This window comes from Cebus imitator, unplaced genomic scaffold (assembly GCF_001604975.1).
Source record: "Cebus imitator isolate Cc_AM_T3 unplaced genomic scaffold, Cebus_imitator-1.0 Scaffold215, whole genome shotgun sequence".
Lineage (NCBI taxonomy): Eukaryota > Metazoa > Chordata > Mammalia > Primates > Cebidae > Cebus > Cebus imitator.
Window position 1 is genome coordinate 1,710,254 of NW_016107530.1, and position 18,948 is coordinate 1,729,201.

At 54.2% G+C, this 18,948-nt stretch overlaps 1 protein-coding gene across 3 annotated transcripts in view; it reads right to left on the minus strand.

Annotated features, from left to right (window-relative positions):
- Positions 1-6,807: 6,807 nt before the first annotated feature.
- PALD1 (phosphatase domain containing paladin 1) overlaps positions 6,808-18,948 on the minus strand; it is an 85,697-nt gene continuing 73,556 nt past the window's right edge. For all 3 annotated transcript variants that reach the window (XM_037745832.1, XM_017548871.2, XM_017548870.2), the window contains exons 19-20: positions 10,634-10,789; positions 6,808-8,627 (exon numbers count right to left, since the gene is read on the minus strand). In XM_037745832.1, coding sequence (XP_037601760.1) covers positions 8,475-8,627; positions 10,634-10,789 — 309 coding nt within the window. In that variant the 3' untranslated portion in view covers positions 6,808-8,474. The remainder of the gene's footprint in view (positions 8,628-10,633; positions 10,790-18,948) is intronic.

Here is an 18,948-nt window from a genome sequence, read left to right on the forward strand (position 1 = left end):
AAAAAAAAAAAAAAAAAAAAAAAAAAAACTCATCAAATGGGACACTTTGTGTATTTTGGGCAGCTAAATTTTACCTCAAATGAGAAAAAAGGAATTGTAAACAACAATGTAAACTAAATGCCCTAGAATAAAGGAATTAAATTATAAAAAGTTATTAAGTAGCCACACAATGAAATACAGCCATTGAACTATTTCAAAGGCTAAAGGCAGAGAAGAATGCTTTTGTTAACATGTAACTAAAGAAATAAGATAATGCAACGTTCTGGACCTAATTTTATAAAACATCCATGGATATCTTGCATATTCAAATAGAAGACGTGGCATGTACATCATATGTATATTCACAAAGTAAAACTGTAGAAAAACAGAATAAGATGTTAAACATGGTTTTGTCCAGCTTCAAGATGACACGATTTTTATGTGCTTTGCTTCTTTGGTTTTTATCTAGTTCGAATGATATCTTCCATCTTCTATTTGAGCCTTTGTGTTCTCATCTGTAAATGCCACAATCCCTGACTCACTCCTAACCATAAGTAAGATTGGCCAGGTCCAGGTTCGTTCTGCCTCTGCACAGTGAATAAATCATGGTGACATGGGTTTTGCGAAAGAGATAAGATTTATTTGCAAGGGCAATACCCAAGGAGACGGGAGAGCAGCTCTCAAAACCACCCCCACCCAGCCCCTGAGGATAAGACTGAAGGATCTTTACAGGTTAGGGAAGTGGGATGATCTAAATCGTGGGAAAGGTGATTGGCAGTGGGAAAAAATGAAGCAACAGCTTCCCCCTGAGCAAGGGTAGTCAGGCTTCACGGCACTTCACAGGGTGCATGCGCCGAAAATGGCAGCATTTGCAGATCTGAGGGTGGGGTTGTCGGCTCTCTGACATCAAAAGGCCACCCCTTGAGCACTTGGGCAGTCTGGGGTGAAGGACAGGGGTCTCAGCTAGTTTGAACTGGACAGGAGCTGACCAAATTTCTGAAAAACAACTGAAGTGACCATTACCATGGTGACCTATGAAAGTTATCTAGAAAGTAGCCAGTGAAGGCTAAGTTCCAGTGTCCAGCGATGAGGCCTTCAGCTCCCATGGCCTTCAGCTTCACAGAAAAAGCTTGGGAGGGGGAGTTTAAAAAGCAACCCAAAGCAAGCAGGGCAGGCAGACCTGTTGGAATTTGCCCTCATTTTCAATTGTGTGTGTAAAGAACTTAGCGCGGGTCTCAGCAGTCAGTCAGTCAGACCCTGGCCTCTGCCCTGCCCTGCCCTCCTTTAAGCCAAGAACTGCTTTTTTTCCTTTCTCCTCAGGCTGCCTAGAGGCAAGAGGGGCAAGGATCAGTCTGCTATTGCAAAGAAAGGGAAGCTGCCCAGAGAAGGCAGTGACTGGCCAAGGTCCAGCAAGTCACTCTGAAGCTTCCTTTCCCAAACCTGCTCTGTCCTGGGCAATGCAAAAGAGGCAGGTTTTCTGGAAGCCAGGCTGTCTGCCCTAACCCAACTGCAACACATTTATGGAAACTCCTGCTACACTCTCCCAGGGCCAATGTGCCAAGAGTTCTCCCGCTGTTGGCTTCCTCTGGGAAACCACCAAGTTAGTCCTTCCCAACGACTCTCCCTGGCCCACCAACTCCACCTCTGCTCTCAACATTAGAGAAGTCTGCATGGCTTCCCCCAAGAAATACTAAGAAATGCCTTCATCCCTTACTGGCTTCTCTAGTGCCAGAGGACACATGAGCTGAGGTGCTGCATTCTGAGAGCCAGTGGTGCCCTCTGCCCCAAATCCCTGCCATCACTCATGAGTAATGTCACTTCACACCACTAACTCAAATACTGGAGTCCGTCTGAGGAGCTCCTAATAACGTGCCCTACAGAAAACAAGACAATTAGCTCCAGGGTTCCTAATAACTACAGAAAACAAGACAATTCCTGCAGTGAGTGCCTGCTGTGTGTAAGGCCCAGATACTTCACAGTCATTAACTCTGATCCTTCCACTTACCCTACAAAATAAGCATTTCTTTTTCTTTTTCTTTTGGAGTCTCACTCTGTCACCCAGGCTGGAGTGCAGTGGTGTAGTCTCAGCTCACTGCAACCTCTGCCTCCTGGGTTCAAGTGATTCTCCTGCCTCAACCTCCCAAGTAGCTGCAATTACAGGCACCCACCATGCCTAGCTAATTTTTGTATTTTTAGTAGAGACAGGGTTTCACCATGTTGTCCATGCTGGTCTCGAGCTCCTGACCTCAGGCGATCCGACCACCTCAGCCTCCCAAAATGCTGGAATTACAGGCATGAGTAATCACACCTGGCCCAAAATAAGCATTTTAATCCCACTTACAGTTGAGGACGTTGTGTCTCAGAGAGGCAGTGTGATTTACCCAAGCTCTTTTGAACTCCTGCACTTTGTGGGTGGATGCCGAAACCACTCTTGCTGGCTGAGCAGAAAGGGGTGTGTGTGGCACACAGTATTAGGTTGTCAGAGAAGCAGACGGGGGAATGCTACACAGCCAGGGACAGCACAGAGAAGAGAAATGCCCAGCCGCCCACAGGGCTGCATGGGTCACAACGATACCTTTGAAAACCAGAACCCAGGGAGTGGGCGTGAGAACAGGGAGAGGGACAAAGATACTGGCTGAATTTTCACAACTAGTGGATGGTTACCCTGTACTTGTGTGAATAAGATGAACAGCTTTTTGTAAGAGAAAATCGGTTACAATACATGTGTGCCAATTCTGCAGATAAAGTTTGAGGTTTCTGTACTGAACACCATAGGAAAGGACCAAGCAGGCGATGGCCAGTGGGCGGCTTCATTCTTCCTGCTCATCCAAAACCGGTTCTTGTGACAAGCAGAGAAAGCAAGGGGCCTTTGCGGACGGGCCCCTTTCTCAGAGTCTGGCCAGATCTGAAGTCTGGCTAAAGGATGGGAGGGAGGGCACAGAGATTGAGAAGAGCTCAGACCATCAGTGCTACATGGTATCTGGGGTGTGGTGGTCCCACCCCAGATACCACAAGCCCCCTGGTTACTCCTGGGTCCACAACATTGCTGGTTCCTTGTTGTAGAAGCTCCAGAAGAGAGCAATGGAAGTGGGGTCCCGGCTGGTTCTGACCCATCACACACCACTGTCCTCCAAACCCTGCTCCGCTCTAGCTCTCATGACACCTGGCAGAAATGACTTGTTCATTCTCTCTCGTCCCTGCAATGCCACAAGCTCCTGGCAGACAGGCTGTCCCTTTCCACAGCTCCCTGGTTCCTGGCATGGTGCCTGGTCTATGTAGACATCCAACTTTGCCATGATCTGCTGCATCACTGCCCACTGCCCATAAGCACATACCTCCCCGCTGCATGTGTCCCCTTACACACAGAACACCAAGGGCACTCATCACCATGCTCAGGGGTGTGCGTCCCGGGTGGACCCAGCTGAGGCCTGCCTAGTCTGGGCAAACTGGTGTGACAGGACCCCTAAAAGACTGAGGAGCAGGCGCGGTGGCTCACGCCTGTAATCCCAGCACTTTGGGAGGCCGAGGCGGGTGGATCACGAGGTCAAGAGATCGAGACCATCCTGGTCAACATGGTGAAACCCTGTCTCTACTAAAAATACAAAAAATTAGCTGGGCGTGGTGGCGTGTGCCTGTAATTGCAGCTACTCAGGAGGCTGAGGCAGGAGAATTGCCTGAACCCAGGAGGCGGAGGTTGCAGTGAGCCTAGATCGCGCCACTGCACTCCAGCCTGGGTAACAAGAGTGAAACTTCATCTCAAAAAAAAAAAAAAAAAAAAAAAGACTGAGGAGCTCCCAAGAAAGAACACATCTTAAGGGAGTGGGAGCCAGGCATATCAAGGCTGCTAGCCTGGGGTACAGGGTCTCCACCAGGGCAGCAGGGAAGACAGGGTGGAGGCTCAACCAGGGACCAGGGCAGATCCTTGGTTGAAAGTAGGCACAGACTCAGGGTCTCATCCCACCTGACGCCGCACAGACTGGACACTTGAAATGGCGGTGGGGGTGGGGTGAGGGATGTCCAAAGTCCTGGAAGCAGTGAGGATGCCACTGACAGTGACCATATGTGTACGTCAATGGGGGACTCCTTCTGAGCACCCAGAGCTCGGAGAGAACGACTGGGCTAAGTCAGCTAAAACTGACCGTGTGCTCATAGGCATCGTCAGGCACTGTCCTAAAAGTTGGATGTGTATTAACTCTTTTTTTTTCTTTAGACAGAGTCTCACTTTGTCACCCAGGCTGGATGGAGTGCAGTGGCACCATCTCAGCTCACTGCAACCTCCGCCTCTCAGGTTTGAGCGATTCTTCTGCCTGGGACTACAGGTGCCTGCCACCACACCCGACTAATTTTTGTAGTTTTTTAGTAGAGACGGGGTTTCACCATATTGGCCAGGCTGGTCTCGAACTCCTGACCTTGTGATCTGCCCACCTCGGCCTCCCAAAGTGCGCGGATTACAGGCGTTAGCCACTACACCCGGCCATTAACTCATTTTTTATGATTATAATTCAGCAATATGTACTAGTATTTAAGACAGAGACATAATGAAGAATGCATCAAAACATCACTAGATTAACACAGAGGAAAGATCAAACTACATGGTATCTTAAAACGAGCTGCTAAGTAAAAGTTGTATGTTAATGGCATAGAAAAGGATGTCTTGAGGTATACATACATTGTGAAGAAGCTAAGATATTCGACGTGAGCATTGTCTCACACACTTATCTGCTGACACACAGCTACCAAGTTACGAGAACACTTAAAATCATCTCTCAGCAATTTTTAAATATATAATATTAACTGTAGTAAACATGATATACAGTAGATCCCTTGAGCTTACTCTAACTGAAATTTTGTGACCTTCGACCAACATCTCCTCAACCTCACTTCCTCCCACCCCAGCCTCTGGTAACCACCCTTTTACTCTGAGTTGGATTTTTTTAGACTCCATATATGAGATCATGTGGTATTTGTCTTTTTGAGCCTGGCTTATTTCACTTAGGATAGTGTTCCCCAGGTTCACTCATGTCACAAATGACGGGATTTGTTTTTGTTTTTGTTTTGTTTTGAGACAGAGTTTCCCTCTTGTTGCCCAGGCTGGAGTAAAATGGCGCGATCTCAGCTCACTGCAACCTCCACACCTGGTTTCAAGCAATTCTCCTGCCTCAGCCTCCCGAGTAACTGGGATTACAGGCGCCCGCCACCAAGCCCAGCTAGTTTTATATTTTTAGTAGAGACAGAGTTTCACCATGTTTACCAGGCTGGTCTCGAACTCTTGGCCTCAAGTGATCCACTCACTTCAGCCTTCCAAAATGCTGGGATTACAGGCATGAGCCACCGTGCCTGGCCAGGATTTCCTTTTTAAAGGCTGAATGGTATCCCATTGTATACACACACATTTTCATTTTCCGTTCATCCACTGATGGACACACTGTCCCTGTCTTGGCTACTGTGAATAATGCTGCATGGGGTGCAGACACCTCTCCAACACATGGATTCCCTTTCCTTTGCATGTGTACCCAGGAGTGGGGATGGCTGGATCATATGCAGTCCTACTTCTGGTTTCCTGAGGAATCCCCACAATGTTTTCCAAAACGTGTGCACTAACCGACAACATCACCAACAGAGTGCAACGGTTTTCTCTTCTGTTTTCCTATAGCCATCCTAATGGGTGTGAGGTGGCTTCCATTGGCATTTCCCTGGTGATTAGTGATACTGAGCATTTCTTTCATATACTTGTGGGTCATTTGTGTGCATTCTTTTGAGGTGCTTGCTTTTTTTTACTATTGCATTGTTTGGGTTTCCCATGGATTTGGGACATTAGCCCCTTATCAGGTGGATGGTTTGTGAATGCCGTCTCCTACCTGGCAGCTCCCTAACTCTACGGATGACTCCTTTGCTGTGCTGGGTTCACTCATTTAACAGGAGGGCTCAGGTGCTGCTGACCAGAAGGAGGTACAGTGCCATTCATGTCATTGCTAGGCCCCCTCCCACAGGCTAGAGCAGATCCAGGGGAATTTGGGGACACACACAGGCACACCCATTGACTCCTGTTTGTCCCCACCCATTCCCTCCCCCATCCCAGTGAGAGAACTGCAGAGTCAGCCCCACCCCGATGTGTACAGCTTTACACTCATGTCCAGAAGCCACGCAGTGCATTCTTGCACCCAGAGAAGACAACTTCCATACCCTGCTGGGCTGGGAAAGAACCCCCGGGGGCCTTCTCTCCTAGTCTGGGGAGAACACCAACCCTAGGGGCAGTGGGGGATCTGGGTTCCATTCCGCCCACCCAGTTGACCTCAGAACTACAACCTTGTTCCCCTAACCCTGCGAGTGCTGGGGGAGAGGCCTGGAGTCAGTGTTCTTTCTACCCCACCCTCCCCACTGCCTCTTTAAATGCCAGCATCTCAACCAGGGGTGGGGTGTGCTCAGTCAACCAGGGGCCCGAAGGGGTCAGGTGGGGCCCACGGGGTCTGGGGAGATAGTGGAGGCTGAGATCCACTCTCCCTCACAGGCCCCCAATTCCACCTTGCTCTATGCCGTTTCCCTAGATGCATCAGTCCTTCATACGTTAGTGAGAATTTGCTGGTTCTGTTGCTTTCTTCAATGAGGAGCTCAGCCTGATAGTCCCGGGCATCCAGCATAAGACCTCGAGGCACAACCGGGTATGCGTGTCTGCAAAAACCCACCTGCTCTAGAGCTGGAAGTACCGAGAACAGGTGCTCTCAGCTCACTCTGCCGGCCCAACCTTGCTCTGAAGGGGCAGGGACCCCAGCCTGTCATACCAGTTCTACAACGTCTGTCTGACACCAAAGATGAATTAGTAGCCAGGTGTACTCACATTTAGCTGTTTTTAATGCTTAAAAGCTCTGTACAAAAAAAAAAAAATCACGAATAAATCCTCACAACACCTCTGTGAGGTAGGTAGGCAGGTAGGTAGGCAAGTATTAGTCTCCCATTTTACAGATGGGAAAACTGAGGCAGAGAGGTGATGTGATCTGCCAGTGGTCCCAGCACAGCTGAAAGTCAGAGCCAACCATAAGAACACAAAGAATACCTCCCCATTCAATCCCATCTCTGACTCTGTATCTACAGCTTGTCTGCAAAAAAATTAAAACATTTTAATTCATGCAAAAATCAAAACAATAAACCTGAAAAGGTAGTGAACAGACATACAGTAGTTCTGCAAAAGAATTCAGCCAAGGGGGTCAAATATTTTCCAATACTGGGTAAATGTGAACAGCTTCAGCCTCCTCCCATTTTCAAATATCATGACAACGACACATTCTTTTTGTTTCTTTCCCTGCAGAAGTGCATGAGCCTAACCAAAGACAGGCTTTCCTGGTCCCAGTGAGCCAGGCAAGGTGGACAGCCTCCTCACTGCTCAGCTCCTGGGTTTCAGCAAGCGCCAGTCCCCAGCCGGAAGAGCTGCAGGGCTCAACTCAAACACGGCACTTCTCTGCCGCCCGTGCCCAGAAGCCTTCCTGCTGTGTGGACAGAGTGGATCCCAGGGGCCTCTAACTCAACAGGGTTTGGCCTTTTCAGCTCCCACTGGGAGGCAGCTCAAAGATGCTCATTAAGGACGGCCTGGAGCCCAGATAATTCCCTCCCCCACCCTCAGTGCACCCTTGCACACCTCACTGTCCATGAGGACTACCCCAGCAATCGCCCTTGGCCGGCACTTCTTGGGACTCCTGCTGTGGCAGGTGGGGGCACCAGGCCATCCTGGGCTGCCGGGGCAGGGAGAAGTGCTGTGGGTCCTGCAGCTCCAGGTTCCCAGGCAAGTGGAGCGGGCCTCTTTCACTGTGCTGCGTCCGCCTTCTGGAAGCTCTTTCCTCCTCCTGAGAGGGGCTCCCTGAGGCTTCCGGCTCCTTGAGAAACCTCCACCCTCCTGCCAGCCCCACCAGGCCACACAGGTTGTCCTTCCTGAAGTCTACTAGGTTGGAGATAGGGACATGAGAGTCCAGAAAACTGAGTGAAGCTGCCTTCCACATAGTAGATCCATCCAGAACACTGTCCCCTCCACCCTCAGGCTGTCAGAGGCCCGAGGGCAGTGCTCGGGCAGCAAGAAGGGGAGCAGCAATGGCAGAGCAGCAGGAGTAAGGACATGGGGAGCTACCAGTGACCGAGTCTGCTCTGTGCCAGGGGCTGCCAGGCCAATCTGAGAGCAGGGAGAAGAGGACAGAGAGATCCACAATGTTTGGCAACTATGGGAGTGAGTTCCTTGGAGGCCGATCACCAGGCTGTTGCAAGGTGCACACAGCAGAGCCCCCCTGGAGGCCAGCCACACACCCCCGTGGTTTGTGAGGGATGACTGCTGTTTCCTTGTCCTATAAAAAGCTCTTTTCAAAAAGGCTCCCAACTCCACTCAGTCTCTCCAGGAAGCGGAGGAATCATTTCCTCAAGGCCAGCAACCCCCGGGACCACTCCCAGCCAAGAGCACCTCAGACACCCCAGGCCTGCGTGGGGCCCTGTGGGTGGGGGACAGGCAGTAAGGCCCCCTACAGCAAGTCCTCAGGGGCAGAGGGCTCAAGGCTGCAGCTCTGCTCCTGCCACCTGTAGCGCAGCGTGGAGAAGGGCTGGTCCTCCCCACTCTCCAGCTCGGGGAAGCCCAGCTGGTTGAGGATCTCGTAGATGCCAGCCTTCGATGCCACCTGGGAGGAGAGCAGAGGCAGGGGCAGTGTATCAGGGGAGCCACTCAGGCCACTGAGTTCTGAAGCTGAGTCTGTGGCCCGTGAACTTGGTGACCTAAATGAGTTTGCACTTTTGACTTCTGTTAAATTCTCTGAGCCTCAGTTTCCTCCTAAGGAAAAGGCTCCACCTCATAGGACAGCCTGGAAGAGGGCTCCACATGTGCAGAAAGCACCAGGCAGACGCTGAGTGTTCCACGCAGAGGGCAGCGAGAGGCCAGGCACACGCTGGGCCCTGTGCAGCTTGATGCTCCCGTGTGGACGCCCAGGAGTGGGGCCTGCAGGGAGGGCTGGAGGAGGGCATGGACGCAGGGCCAGGCAAGGCTACGGCCTCCGCCCCAGGTGGGCTGAATGGGGCCCCCCTGGACACTCAGCTCTGCTGCCCGGCAGCCCAGACCCTGGTGCCAGACTCAAACCATCCCACAACGAGGCCCCTTGTCTCTCCACCATCCTGGGCATGGGGCAGGGGATGCAACCTCCTCTTAGAACAAAGGGATGGGTCCATCCCTCTCTGGCTCTGGGGCTACCCACCACTCACCCACAGGAGAGAGGGGCTGAGGTCCCCTGAGACTGGAACCCACACTTTGCCTAGACCAGCAGCCCTCCTTCCTTGATGTCCCCAACAGGGGGTTCAGCTGGGGAGGGGATCAAGCTTCCTCCCAGCCCCGGGCTCCCCCAACTTCCACTCTCCAAGCAGAACCCAAGCAGGAAGTGTCCTTGTCCCCTTCCACCTCTACCCCTCCCCAGGGGCTCCAAGAGGAAGCTGAGCCCATGCCTGCTCAGGAGGTTGGCCCCAACATGGCCTTGGTGTGACCCCCCCAGGCCTCCTGACTCCACACGCATCACATGCACCGGGGGCATTTCAAATGCCTCGCCACTTGACGTCCTGAGGCCCACCCTTAAAGCCTGCCCTCGGCAGCCCTACTCTGCCTCCGCTCCTTCACAGCTCTGCGTCCCCCTCACACCTGCCTCTGCCCCCGTACCATTCCTGTGTCCACTCCAGCCGGGTCACCGGCCCCTGCTCTCCACCCACCCACTTCCCAGGAGCTAATTCCAGCCTCTGGTCCAGATTAGAACTGCCAGGACCTGCTGGTGAGGTCTGGAGGAGCCAGCTTCCTGACAGGGGAGTAATTACAGGCTGTTTTGCCAAAGAGGGAAGAAGGCCTCTCTTCTGACCTAGAGGTGCCAAGGTGGCAGCTCTGCCTCTAAAACAGCTGGGCAGAAGAAAAGCCAGGAGAGCAGACAGCGAGGCTGGTGTCTTAGCCCTCATGCCAAGCTTGAACAAGTCACCCACCCTCTCTGTGCTCAGTCTCCACCTCTGTAAAATGGGAGAGCAACAATCACACTGTGCTAGACCTGCCCAGCACAGGCTCCAGCAGATGGCACTGCATGTCTCCCCAGAGTCCCCATCGAAGCCTTCAGGACTGGCACCAACAGCATCCACATCACCTCCATGTTAGTGCTGAGGTCAGCAGCTGCGGAGGGCTTGGCTCACTGGTTCAAGATCATGGCTGGAGGGAGAAAAGGGCACGGCCACCACAGCCTCATCCTAGCCCCTCACATAGCACAGGTGAGGGTGGACCACAATTGAGCGCATGAAGTGCCCAGGTGGGCCCAGAGCCATCATCCACACTTGGGTGGCTGTAGTGATGCATGCTACAGGGTCCCAGCCCCAGATGCTGCCCTGCTCCGTCCCCCACCACTGCATCCCCTCTCGTCTCCTCATTCATTCGTTCATTCATCAAACTTATCAACTGTCTGCCAGGCTCAGACCAGCTGCTGGGGACCCAAAGTCAGATTAGACTAACTCTTGGCCAAACGGAAGCCTCCTGCAGAATGGAGGATGAGGGCTCTTCCCGCCTGTCACAAGGTCCCCCCCGCAGGCCATGCACAGGCCCTGCGTGGCTGTGATGCAGCTCCATCTGCAGGAGCCATTGCCCCGGCTCCTCTTGGCCTCAGCCTCCCCTCACCTCCCGCATCCAGGTGCTGAAGGGCCTCTGCCAGGAGCTGGCCTTCTCCAGGTGGAGGTACGCGTTGAAGATAACCAGGTAGACATAGCGCTCCAGGTACTGCAGGCTCCGCAGCTGCAGCCTCCGCATCTCCTGTGCCTCTTTAGCTGCCTTCGCCTGGAGGATGGAACAGGGTGGGGTCAGTGTGGGGGATCTGTGCCCCCCAACAAACAAACATCCCACCCTGCTGCCCTGAGTGCCAGGGCAGGGTGACTCAGTCTCAGAGCTGAAGGCATTGCCCCCAGCTGGGTTACAGGACAAGCAATGGAGCACGCTGGGGCCGTGGGTCAGGAGCCCACTTCTACCTGAGAGGCACGGCAGGCCTCTTGGCCTCCCTGAGCCACCCTTTCCTTGCCACAGAATCACAACTGCTGTCCCATTCTGGGGTAAACTAGGACAGCAGGAGAGCTCATTGCAGATACCCTCCATGGTGCCTGAGGTGCGCTGAGGCCCTCCTGCAGGACCTCATGCCCAGGACCGATGCCCAGGGTGGAAGGACCCTTACTGCCACCTCCTACCAACACCCAATCCTCCAAGGACCAGAGGAAAGGCTTCACTCCTCTCTCTGCAGGCCCTCAGGGCTCCCTCAGGGAGTGTATGAGGGCTCTGACCTGTGTCCTTGGGAGGGGGCTGATGGCAGGGGTCATCGAGGCTACGTTCTTGAGGCTCTGCCATGTAGACACATATCAACCTCCTCTCACCCACCCCGGCACTGGGCCTACTGGGTGGGTGAGTTCATCCTCCAGCCTTGAAGGGGAGAAACCCCATCTTGGCCTCTGAGCCCAACATGTCCCCAAGAGACTTCCAAAAGTGAAAGGGGTATGCACACAGCCCTCAGACCCCCAGCCCTCACCCTCTCCAAGGCTGGGGACAGGTAACAGAGAGAGGCCACCTGGCCGAGAAGCAGCAAGAGAGGAAGCGGCTCGGGAGAGGGAGAGGGTGTATGGGTGCAGGGGATTGTGGAGCATGGATCTTTTAAGCAAGCAAGCCTGAGCATCTTCATGGAAAATGGCACCAGGCCATGTGTGGGAGCATCGCTGGGCTGCGAGGGCCTGGTGGATTTACAGACAGAATGTGCACCAGATGGGGGAAACACAGAGGTGAGGCCGATGCCTGGAGTGTGGGGGCTGACAGGGGCTGGCCTGGCTGGAGGGAGGATGAGCAGGGACAGGAGGGGAGCCAGGCTGGGTCCATTATGGAAGACGCCTGTGTCACCTAGAAAGTTTATCCCCAGGTCAGCAGTTCACAACCTTGCTGCCAATGAGATACGTGAGGAACTTTAACACGCAGATGCCTGGTCCCCTCCAGAACAATCCAATGAGAGCCTCAGCAGGGCGTGGCCTGGGTATCGGGATTGTCAAAAGCTCTCTGGGAGACTCTCTACAGCCAGGGCTGCACATCATGGCTCCAGCACTGGGGAGCCACAGAAGGTCTCAGGGTATGAGTGACCTGCTAACAGAAGATGTATGGGAGATTTGTGCTCAGGAGGAAGGGAACCTAAAGAGGGTCTCTTCTAGGTTCTCCACAGTGTAGGGGGTCAGGGTACAAGCCACAGGCCAGGGGATAAGGCCCAGGACATGCACAGCCTGGTTCTCCTGCAGGGCACCCTGCCCACCCCTCATAGACATGTCACCCAGCCTGTACCCTCCCCTGCACGCTATGGAAGGGAAGTTTGAAGAGTGAAGGCACACTTCGCCTCACACTCACCCCCTTCTCACCCCACCCCCCCGGCCCACAGTAGCTCTCCCTGCTCCAGGAAGGGGACGTGGCAAGGGGTCATCCCTTGGGCACCAGGAACATCTGTGGGAGGGCACAGCAAGCCCCGGCCTCTGGGAGCCGGGAATGGCTGCTCTGCTCACAGCTGGGCTGCAGCTGGAAGCCCTTCCGCACAGGAACACGACGTCAGCCTGCATGCATCTCCTCCTCAGCCCTGGGGTGCGCTCCGCCGCCTCAGACGTGGCACGGCCCACAGTCCCAAAAATCAGAGCTGGAATCGCCTGAGCAGGGCCTGTGGTCCCCAACCTCCCATTGCTACCCCCACAGTCTCCGCTGTCTTTGCCTCCAGGGTGGCAGAGTAGATGGTAACTTGCAAAGCCTGCCCACCCATCCATCCAGAAGGAGTTCTGGGGCCCTGGAGATGGGGGCAGGGGTGAAACGTAGACAGTGGGCTATGCCTGAGAGGGGCGGGGGGACCAGAGCCAGCACTGTGGCTCCCTGGGAGACATGAGTCCCAGGAGCTGGCTTCTGGTCCTGGCTCTGCCGTTGAAACTCACAGGCCCCAGGTTTACGGAGGTAGGATTTCTCAGCAAAGTGAGGGATGAGAAGGCACCTGGGCACCACAGAATGCTCACCAATCCACTCACTCATCCAGCAGGGAGGGGCTGCTGCACGATGCTCATCACCCAGCCACAAACTGGGGATGCAAAGATGAATTACTCACAGGCTCTGCCCTCCGTGCCTGGAGGGGACAGAAATCATTTCAAAGCAGCCAGAACAGCCGCATTCCAGGATGACAGAAATACAAATCACTGGTGGGGGGACTCGAGGAGGAGGGGACATCTAGGGTGGGTGAGGTCTACAGAGAGGAGGCAGAACAGAGGCCTGTACGGGGAGAGCATGAACGGCAGGAAGGGGCCCCTGAACGAGATGGGTCCCCAGGGTGCTCCCTCCCAGGGTGGGCAGAAGGGGAGGGGTGAAGGTGAGAGGCCAGGCCCGGAGTGGATATGGAAGCCAAGCCAAGGCCTGGCCCTGCAGACAGACGCCAGTGAGGGCTTCTGGGGATTTGAGGGTGGGAATGGCCCATGTCTGCTGTAGAAGGGATGGGGCCACTGGGGGCAGGATGTGCTTAGAGACTAGGGCGTGAACAACAAAAAAAAGATTTTACCTAAATAGAAACCGCAGCCAATACCACGCGACCCTGCCTGTCTGCAAGGCTGTACGGTCCGCGTGCAACACAACTGGCCACTCTGTGCCCCGTCGCTTAAGCTGCTTCTATCCTTCCCCAAGCTCCGTCCCAAAGCCTGCAGCTTGCTTCAAAACATTCTCTCAGAAGGAAGGAAAGGAAATCACCCACAGTCCCACTGGGCAACAGCCATTCCAAACTACTTTCAATTAAGGAGCTGGGAGGCAATGTGCTGTGGGCGTGAAATGCCTTCAGCTCTGGCTCTGTGCCACGGACAAGACCACCATCCTCTCCCACAGCTCTGGGGATGGTGTTGCCTGCCTGGCGAGGATTAGGTCTGAGGAAGATTCTCTGGGGTGGAGAGGGGGAGTGGCTCTTTCTGAGCTCCAAAGGTAGAATTATCTCCAAATTCAGACCACTGTGTACAGGTGACGCCTGACCTCCCCCCAACCCAGAGGGTTCCAAAGGCACATCGTGCCGGTTCACAGGTCTGTGATTTGAGACAATCGCCCACTTCCTATCATGGCCCTGGTTTCCTTAACAGCATCCCACGTTAGCACCACTGCTGGGGAGGAGGACGGGTCGGCCACCTCCTGTCGATAAAAATAGTGGAGCTGTTTTTATATGGCCTGGCAGGCCAGGCTGTCATTAGCTGTGGTGGAGCCAGGCAAGGCTTCCTCGTCCATTGGATTGAGCCCTAAAATAGAAGAGGGCCAGGAAAGGTGGCCAGGGCACTGGGTCCTTCAGGCCTCTCAAACCTGCCTGCCTGGCATCGAGGCAGCCCAGCACTGCCAGCAGGGTCTCCCAGGAAGCTCTGCTCTTTGCCGGGCCACCAGGGAGGGGCTCACTGAGGCAGGGCTGGGAGCCTCCCCAGGCTACCACAGAAGCGGAGCGTGAGTGTGTCGGAGTCTACTGAGTGCCATGTGGGGGCTGAGCGCGTCACATCCTGACCTGAAGATGAGACCCTAATGCACTCTCCTCGCAACCCCGGAAAGGAGGTGACCATCCCATTTTGCAGATGAGGCTCAGCAAGGGTTTTTTTTTTTTGGCACGTGCTTAGTTAACCCTTCAAACAGTAGGCATCCTGCCCAAACCCACAGAGTTCTGAGCTGGGAGATGAAACCCAAGACCCCAGCTCTTCCTACCACCGCACCCCTTTGGCCACAGTCAAGCCCCAGCACTCCCTGTTCACCCTTGTCTCTGTACATTCAGTCACACCGTTCCTCCTGCCTGGCTGGGCTCCCTCCAGGCCTACGACAAGCTCCCCACTCTCCCAAAGCGAAGCCCGCTCCCAGCCCTCCACCCCAATAGCCCTGCCCTTCTCAGCTTCCTCTGCCCTCAGACTGAACCTTTCAACTAAACTTTGCACCAAATTCCATCTTGACAGATTCCAATTGCTTCATCAAGGCAGGGGCTGTCTCAAAACAACTACAAACCCGGGGCGGGCACCAGCCCATAATCAGGTACACCTCCCCCTTCTCCCTGCCGCCCTGGGGGTCTGCATAGAACTTGGTATGCAGCAGGCGCTCAGTGGGTCACTGAGCACTCCTCCCCAGGCCCTCTTGCCCTGGCTCATGGCTTCTAGTATCATCTAGAATCCGGATCCTAGACAGACGCTGAGTGGGGCCTGCAGACTGGGATGTGCCAGCCGCTCAAGCGCTCCACGTGGATATGGGTCAGGCAGCCCAAACCCACAAAGCATGTCCCAACTAACCTCCCGAGCATACCCCAAACCTGCTGCACCCATAAGCCTGCCCAGCTCAATGGCAACTCCATCCTCCCAGGTGCACAGGCCGGAACCCGGGACTCCACCTTCACTTCGCCCTTCTCAACCCCATGGCCCATCAATCAGGAAACCCCACTAGTGCCACTTCAAAACACTTCCAGAGGCTGACTGCCTCTCACCACCCTGGTCAGAGACACCCTCAACTCAGCAACAGCCCCTGACTGGCCCCTGCCCCCTCTCCTACCCGCTGCTGTCTATTCTCAACAGAGCACCTAAGTGGCTCTTCAAACACGAACTGGGTGGCTCTGCCCAAAACCCTGCAATTTCTTCCTTCACACTCAGCGTAGAAGCCCAAGTCCCAGAAATCCTAGAAAAGGCCCTACAGTCTGCCCTGACCCCAGAACCCCTGCCCTCCTCTCCTGCCCCTCGTTCCCTCACTCTGCTCCTCAAACAGGGGCAGATCCCACCTCGGGGACTGTGCTCGGGCCACATCCTCTGCCTGGGCCGCTCTTCCCCCCATGCCAGGCTCCTCCTTCAGGTCCGTGTTCAACCCCACCTTCTCATGGAGTCTCTGCCCAACCACCCTACTTATTTAAAACTGCAAGCCCCCATACCGCCCCATCGGCACCTCCTAACTGTGGAGTCCTAATTAGGGAAAGGGGTCAGACTGGTGGGAGTAAGGAAAAGCAGAGAGGAAGCAGATAAGCTCCAAGTCTGCCTTTCTTCATTGTCCAGGACATGGCCCTGCTGCGCAAATAACACAATCTTCCAGCACTCAGCTCTCACCAGACCCTCGGCTGTAGAAAAATGCAACTTAGGTCACTGCAACCTTGGTGTTATCAACACTGCACAAAGCCCTCTGACACACAGCACAAGCACCGTCCTAAAAAATCCCCAGCCAGCCTGTCTCCTTGCAATCATCCCCTCTCTTGCTAACTTGTCCATGGCACCCTTCCAACGTATTTTCATACTTTCTCTAAAAATCTGTCTTTCTTTACCTACAACCATTTTAGCAAATTCTTCTTACACCCCATGTAATACCGGCCTCAGAGAGTGTTAGCAGCTCTGCTTCTCCCGATGGACACCTCGCCGCGACCCTGATGTGTGTGCTGCCCCGGCGGGTCTCCCTCACTACAGCATAGACTCCGTGAGGCCGGGGGCTTTGGCCCTTCGTTTGTGTGGCATCCCCAGCACCCAGCGCAGTGCACTTTAGCAGGTGTGTAATAACTGTGTCAAATCCATGAACGATGAGCACATGCCTCTTGCATTTACACTCATCCCAGCCTCGCAGGACGCCTCGGTTGCCTGTGTCAACCCCTTTGGCTTCCAGAAAGGGAGGCTGAGGTGAAAGATGTCACATGACCTGCCAAGGTCACATGCAGAGTAGCCAAAGAGCCCAAGCAGGAACCCAGGCCTCCTGTCCTCCAAGGAGGCCACATGCTTGAAGACCTGGACACAGCTCAGGCTATTGGCCGGGCACAGTGGCTCACGCCTGTAATCCCGGCACTTTGGGAGGCCAAAGCAGGTGGATCACCTGAGGTCAGGAGTTCGAGACCAGCCTGGCCAACATGGTTAAACCCCATCTCTACTAAAAATAAAAAGCCGGGTATGGTGGCACATGCCTGTAATCCCAGCTACTCAGGAGGCTGAGGCAGGAGAATTGCTTGAACCCGGGAGGCAGAGGTTTGCAGTGAGCCAAGATCATGCCATTGCACTCCAGCCTGGGTAACAGAGCGAGACTTTGTCTCAAAAAAAAAAAAAAAAAAAAAAAAAAAAAAAGAAAAGAAAAAAAAAGAAGAGCCAACAGAGCAAGACCCTGTCTCTACCAAAAAAGCGGCAGGTGTGGTGGCACACGCCTGAAGACCCAGCCTCTCAGGCCTGAGGGCTCAGGCAGGAGGATGGCTTGAGCCTAAGAGGCTAAGGTTATAATCAGCAAGCCATGACTGTGCCACTGCACTCCAGCCTAGGTGACAGAGCAAGACTCTGTCTCTAAAAAAAACAAAAGGAAGAGTCAACAAGGGTCTTCATTAAGCTAAGCCAGACAGCAGCTCTCCCTACCCTGCCACCCCCCTGCCATTACTGAAGCCTCCCTGGTGTCCCTTCGCCCACCCACTCAACGGGAAGAAATCTGGCCTGGTGACCTCTGCCTCCAGCTGAGGTGGGGCCCAGCTGGGCAGGCAGCTGACAGTCCCCAAAGACAGCCAGTGGCTGAAGGACAGTCTCCAGGGCTCACACCCTACCCTCTTCCCAAGTGCAGCAACAGCCCCCAAGCAATCAGCTCTGGCTGTGTGTGGTGGGTCTCCACCGAGTCCCTGCAGAGTATATCCTCCGGCCAGCCCAGCAGTGGGACCCCAGGATAGGAAGCTTTCTGCACCTAACCCCTGGAAGGGAGAAAATGGCCCTCAAACTATACCAGTAACCCATTTTCCAAAGGTGACATCATATTTTGTAAGTAATTTCAAAGTCTGCAGGGACTTGACCTGGTGCGGCAGGCCACTCTGCATGCCGTGAGTCCCACGGACACTGCTCAGCAGCACCTCTAAGTCAGCCACTGAGATTCAACACTGAGAGGACACAGTCTCATTCCTCAAGAGGCCCACTGTCCCCGAATGTAGCCCACTGAGCCTGCCTGGCAGCCCAGCCACCCTGCTCCCTCCACACACCCCATCCCACCTCCCATGGCCCCAGGCCGGTCCTCACCACCACCCCTCAAGGCAGGCAGAGCAGGGGTAACAACTCCAGGTGACAGACGGAAACACAGCGTGCCCAGGCAGCCCAAAGACACCTGCCCAAGGTTCCACAGGAGTTACTGGCAGAACCAGGGCTGGAGCCATGGTTTCCAACCCCTGACCCAGGGCTCTTTTGCTTGGTGCAGAAGAATGCCCTGCCCTGGAAGACCACAGTGGGGACAAAGAACCAAAAGGGTTAATAATGAAGGTGCAGCCAGGCTCTCCTATTTATTTATGCAATGATTTCCTCAACCTTCCCTCCGTCCGCTCACGAGGGAGACATTTGCGAAGTCCCTACTTGTGCCAGGCAGGGTTCTGGAGTTAGGGTTTCAGAGGTGAACCTTGCAGCGAAACAGGCACCTCTGGTAACAACCACAGTCAGGACAATGACAGGGCAGGCACCGAGGCAGGGTCTCTGTGGATTACACAGGGGGTGAAGGAGGTGGCGGTGCTGGAGTTATTAACCCCTCCCAAGCCCACCAATTCTAAGCCCAATGGTGCACACTTGGAAACCATGCCCACCACACCATAGGTGCTCAGTGGACGTTTGTTGTAGAGTAAAGCAGGGAGGTCCCCCTGGAGAATGGAAATACCAGCTTGATCTACAGTGGGAAGGAAAGGAGATGGTCTCAGCAGCCAGGTATGGGGGCTCACGCCTGTAATCCCAGCACTTTGAGAAGCTGAGGCGACAGGAAGACTTGAGCCTAACAGTTTGAGACCAGCCTGGGCACCACAGCAAAGACCCTGTCTCTAAGAAATTTTTTAAATTAGCCAGGCATGGTGGTGCATCTCTGTAGTCCCACTTACTCAGGAGGCTGAGGCAGGAGAATCACCTGAACCGAGAGTGAGGCTACAATGAGCTGTGATTGCACCACTGCACTCCAGCCTGGGCAAAAGAGCAAGACCCTGTCTCAAAAAA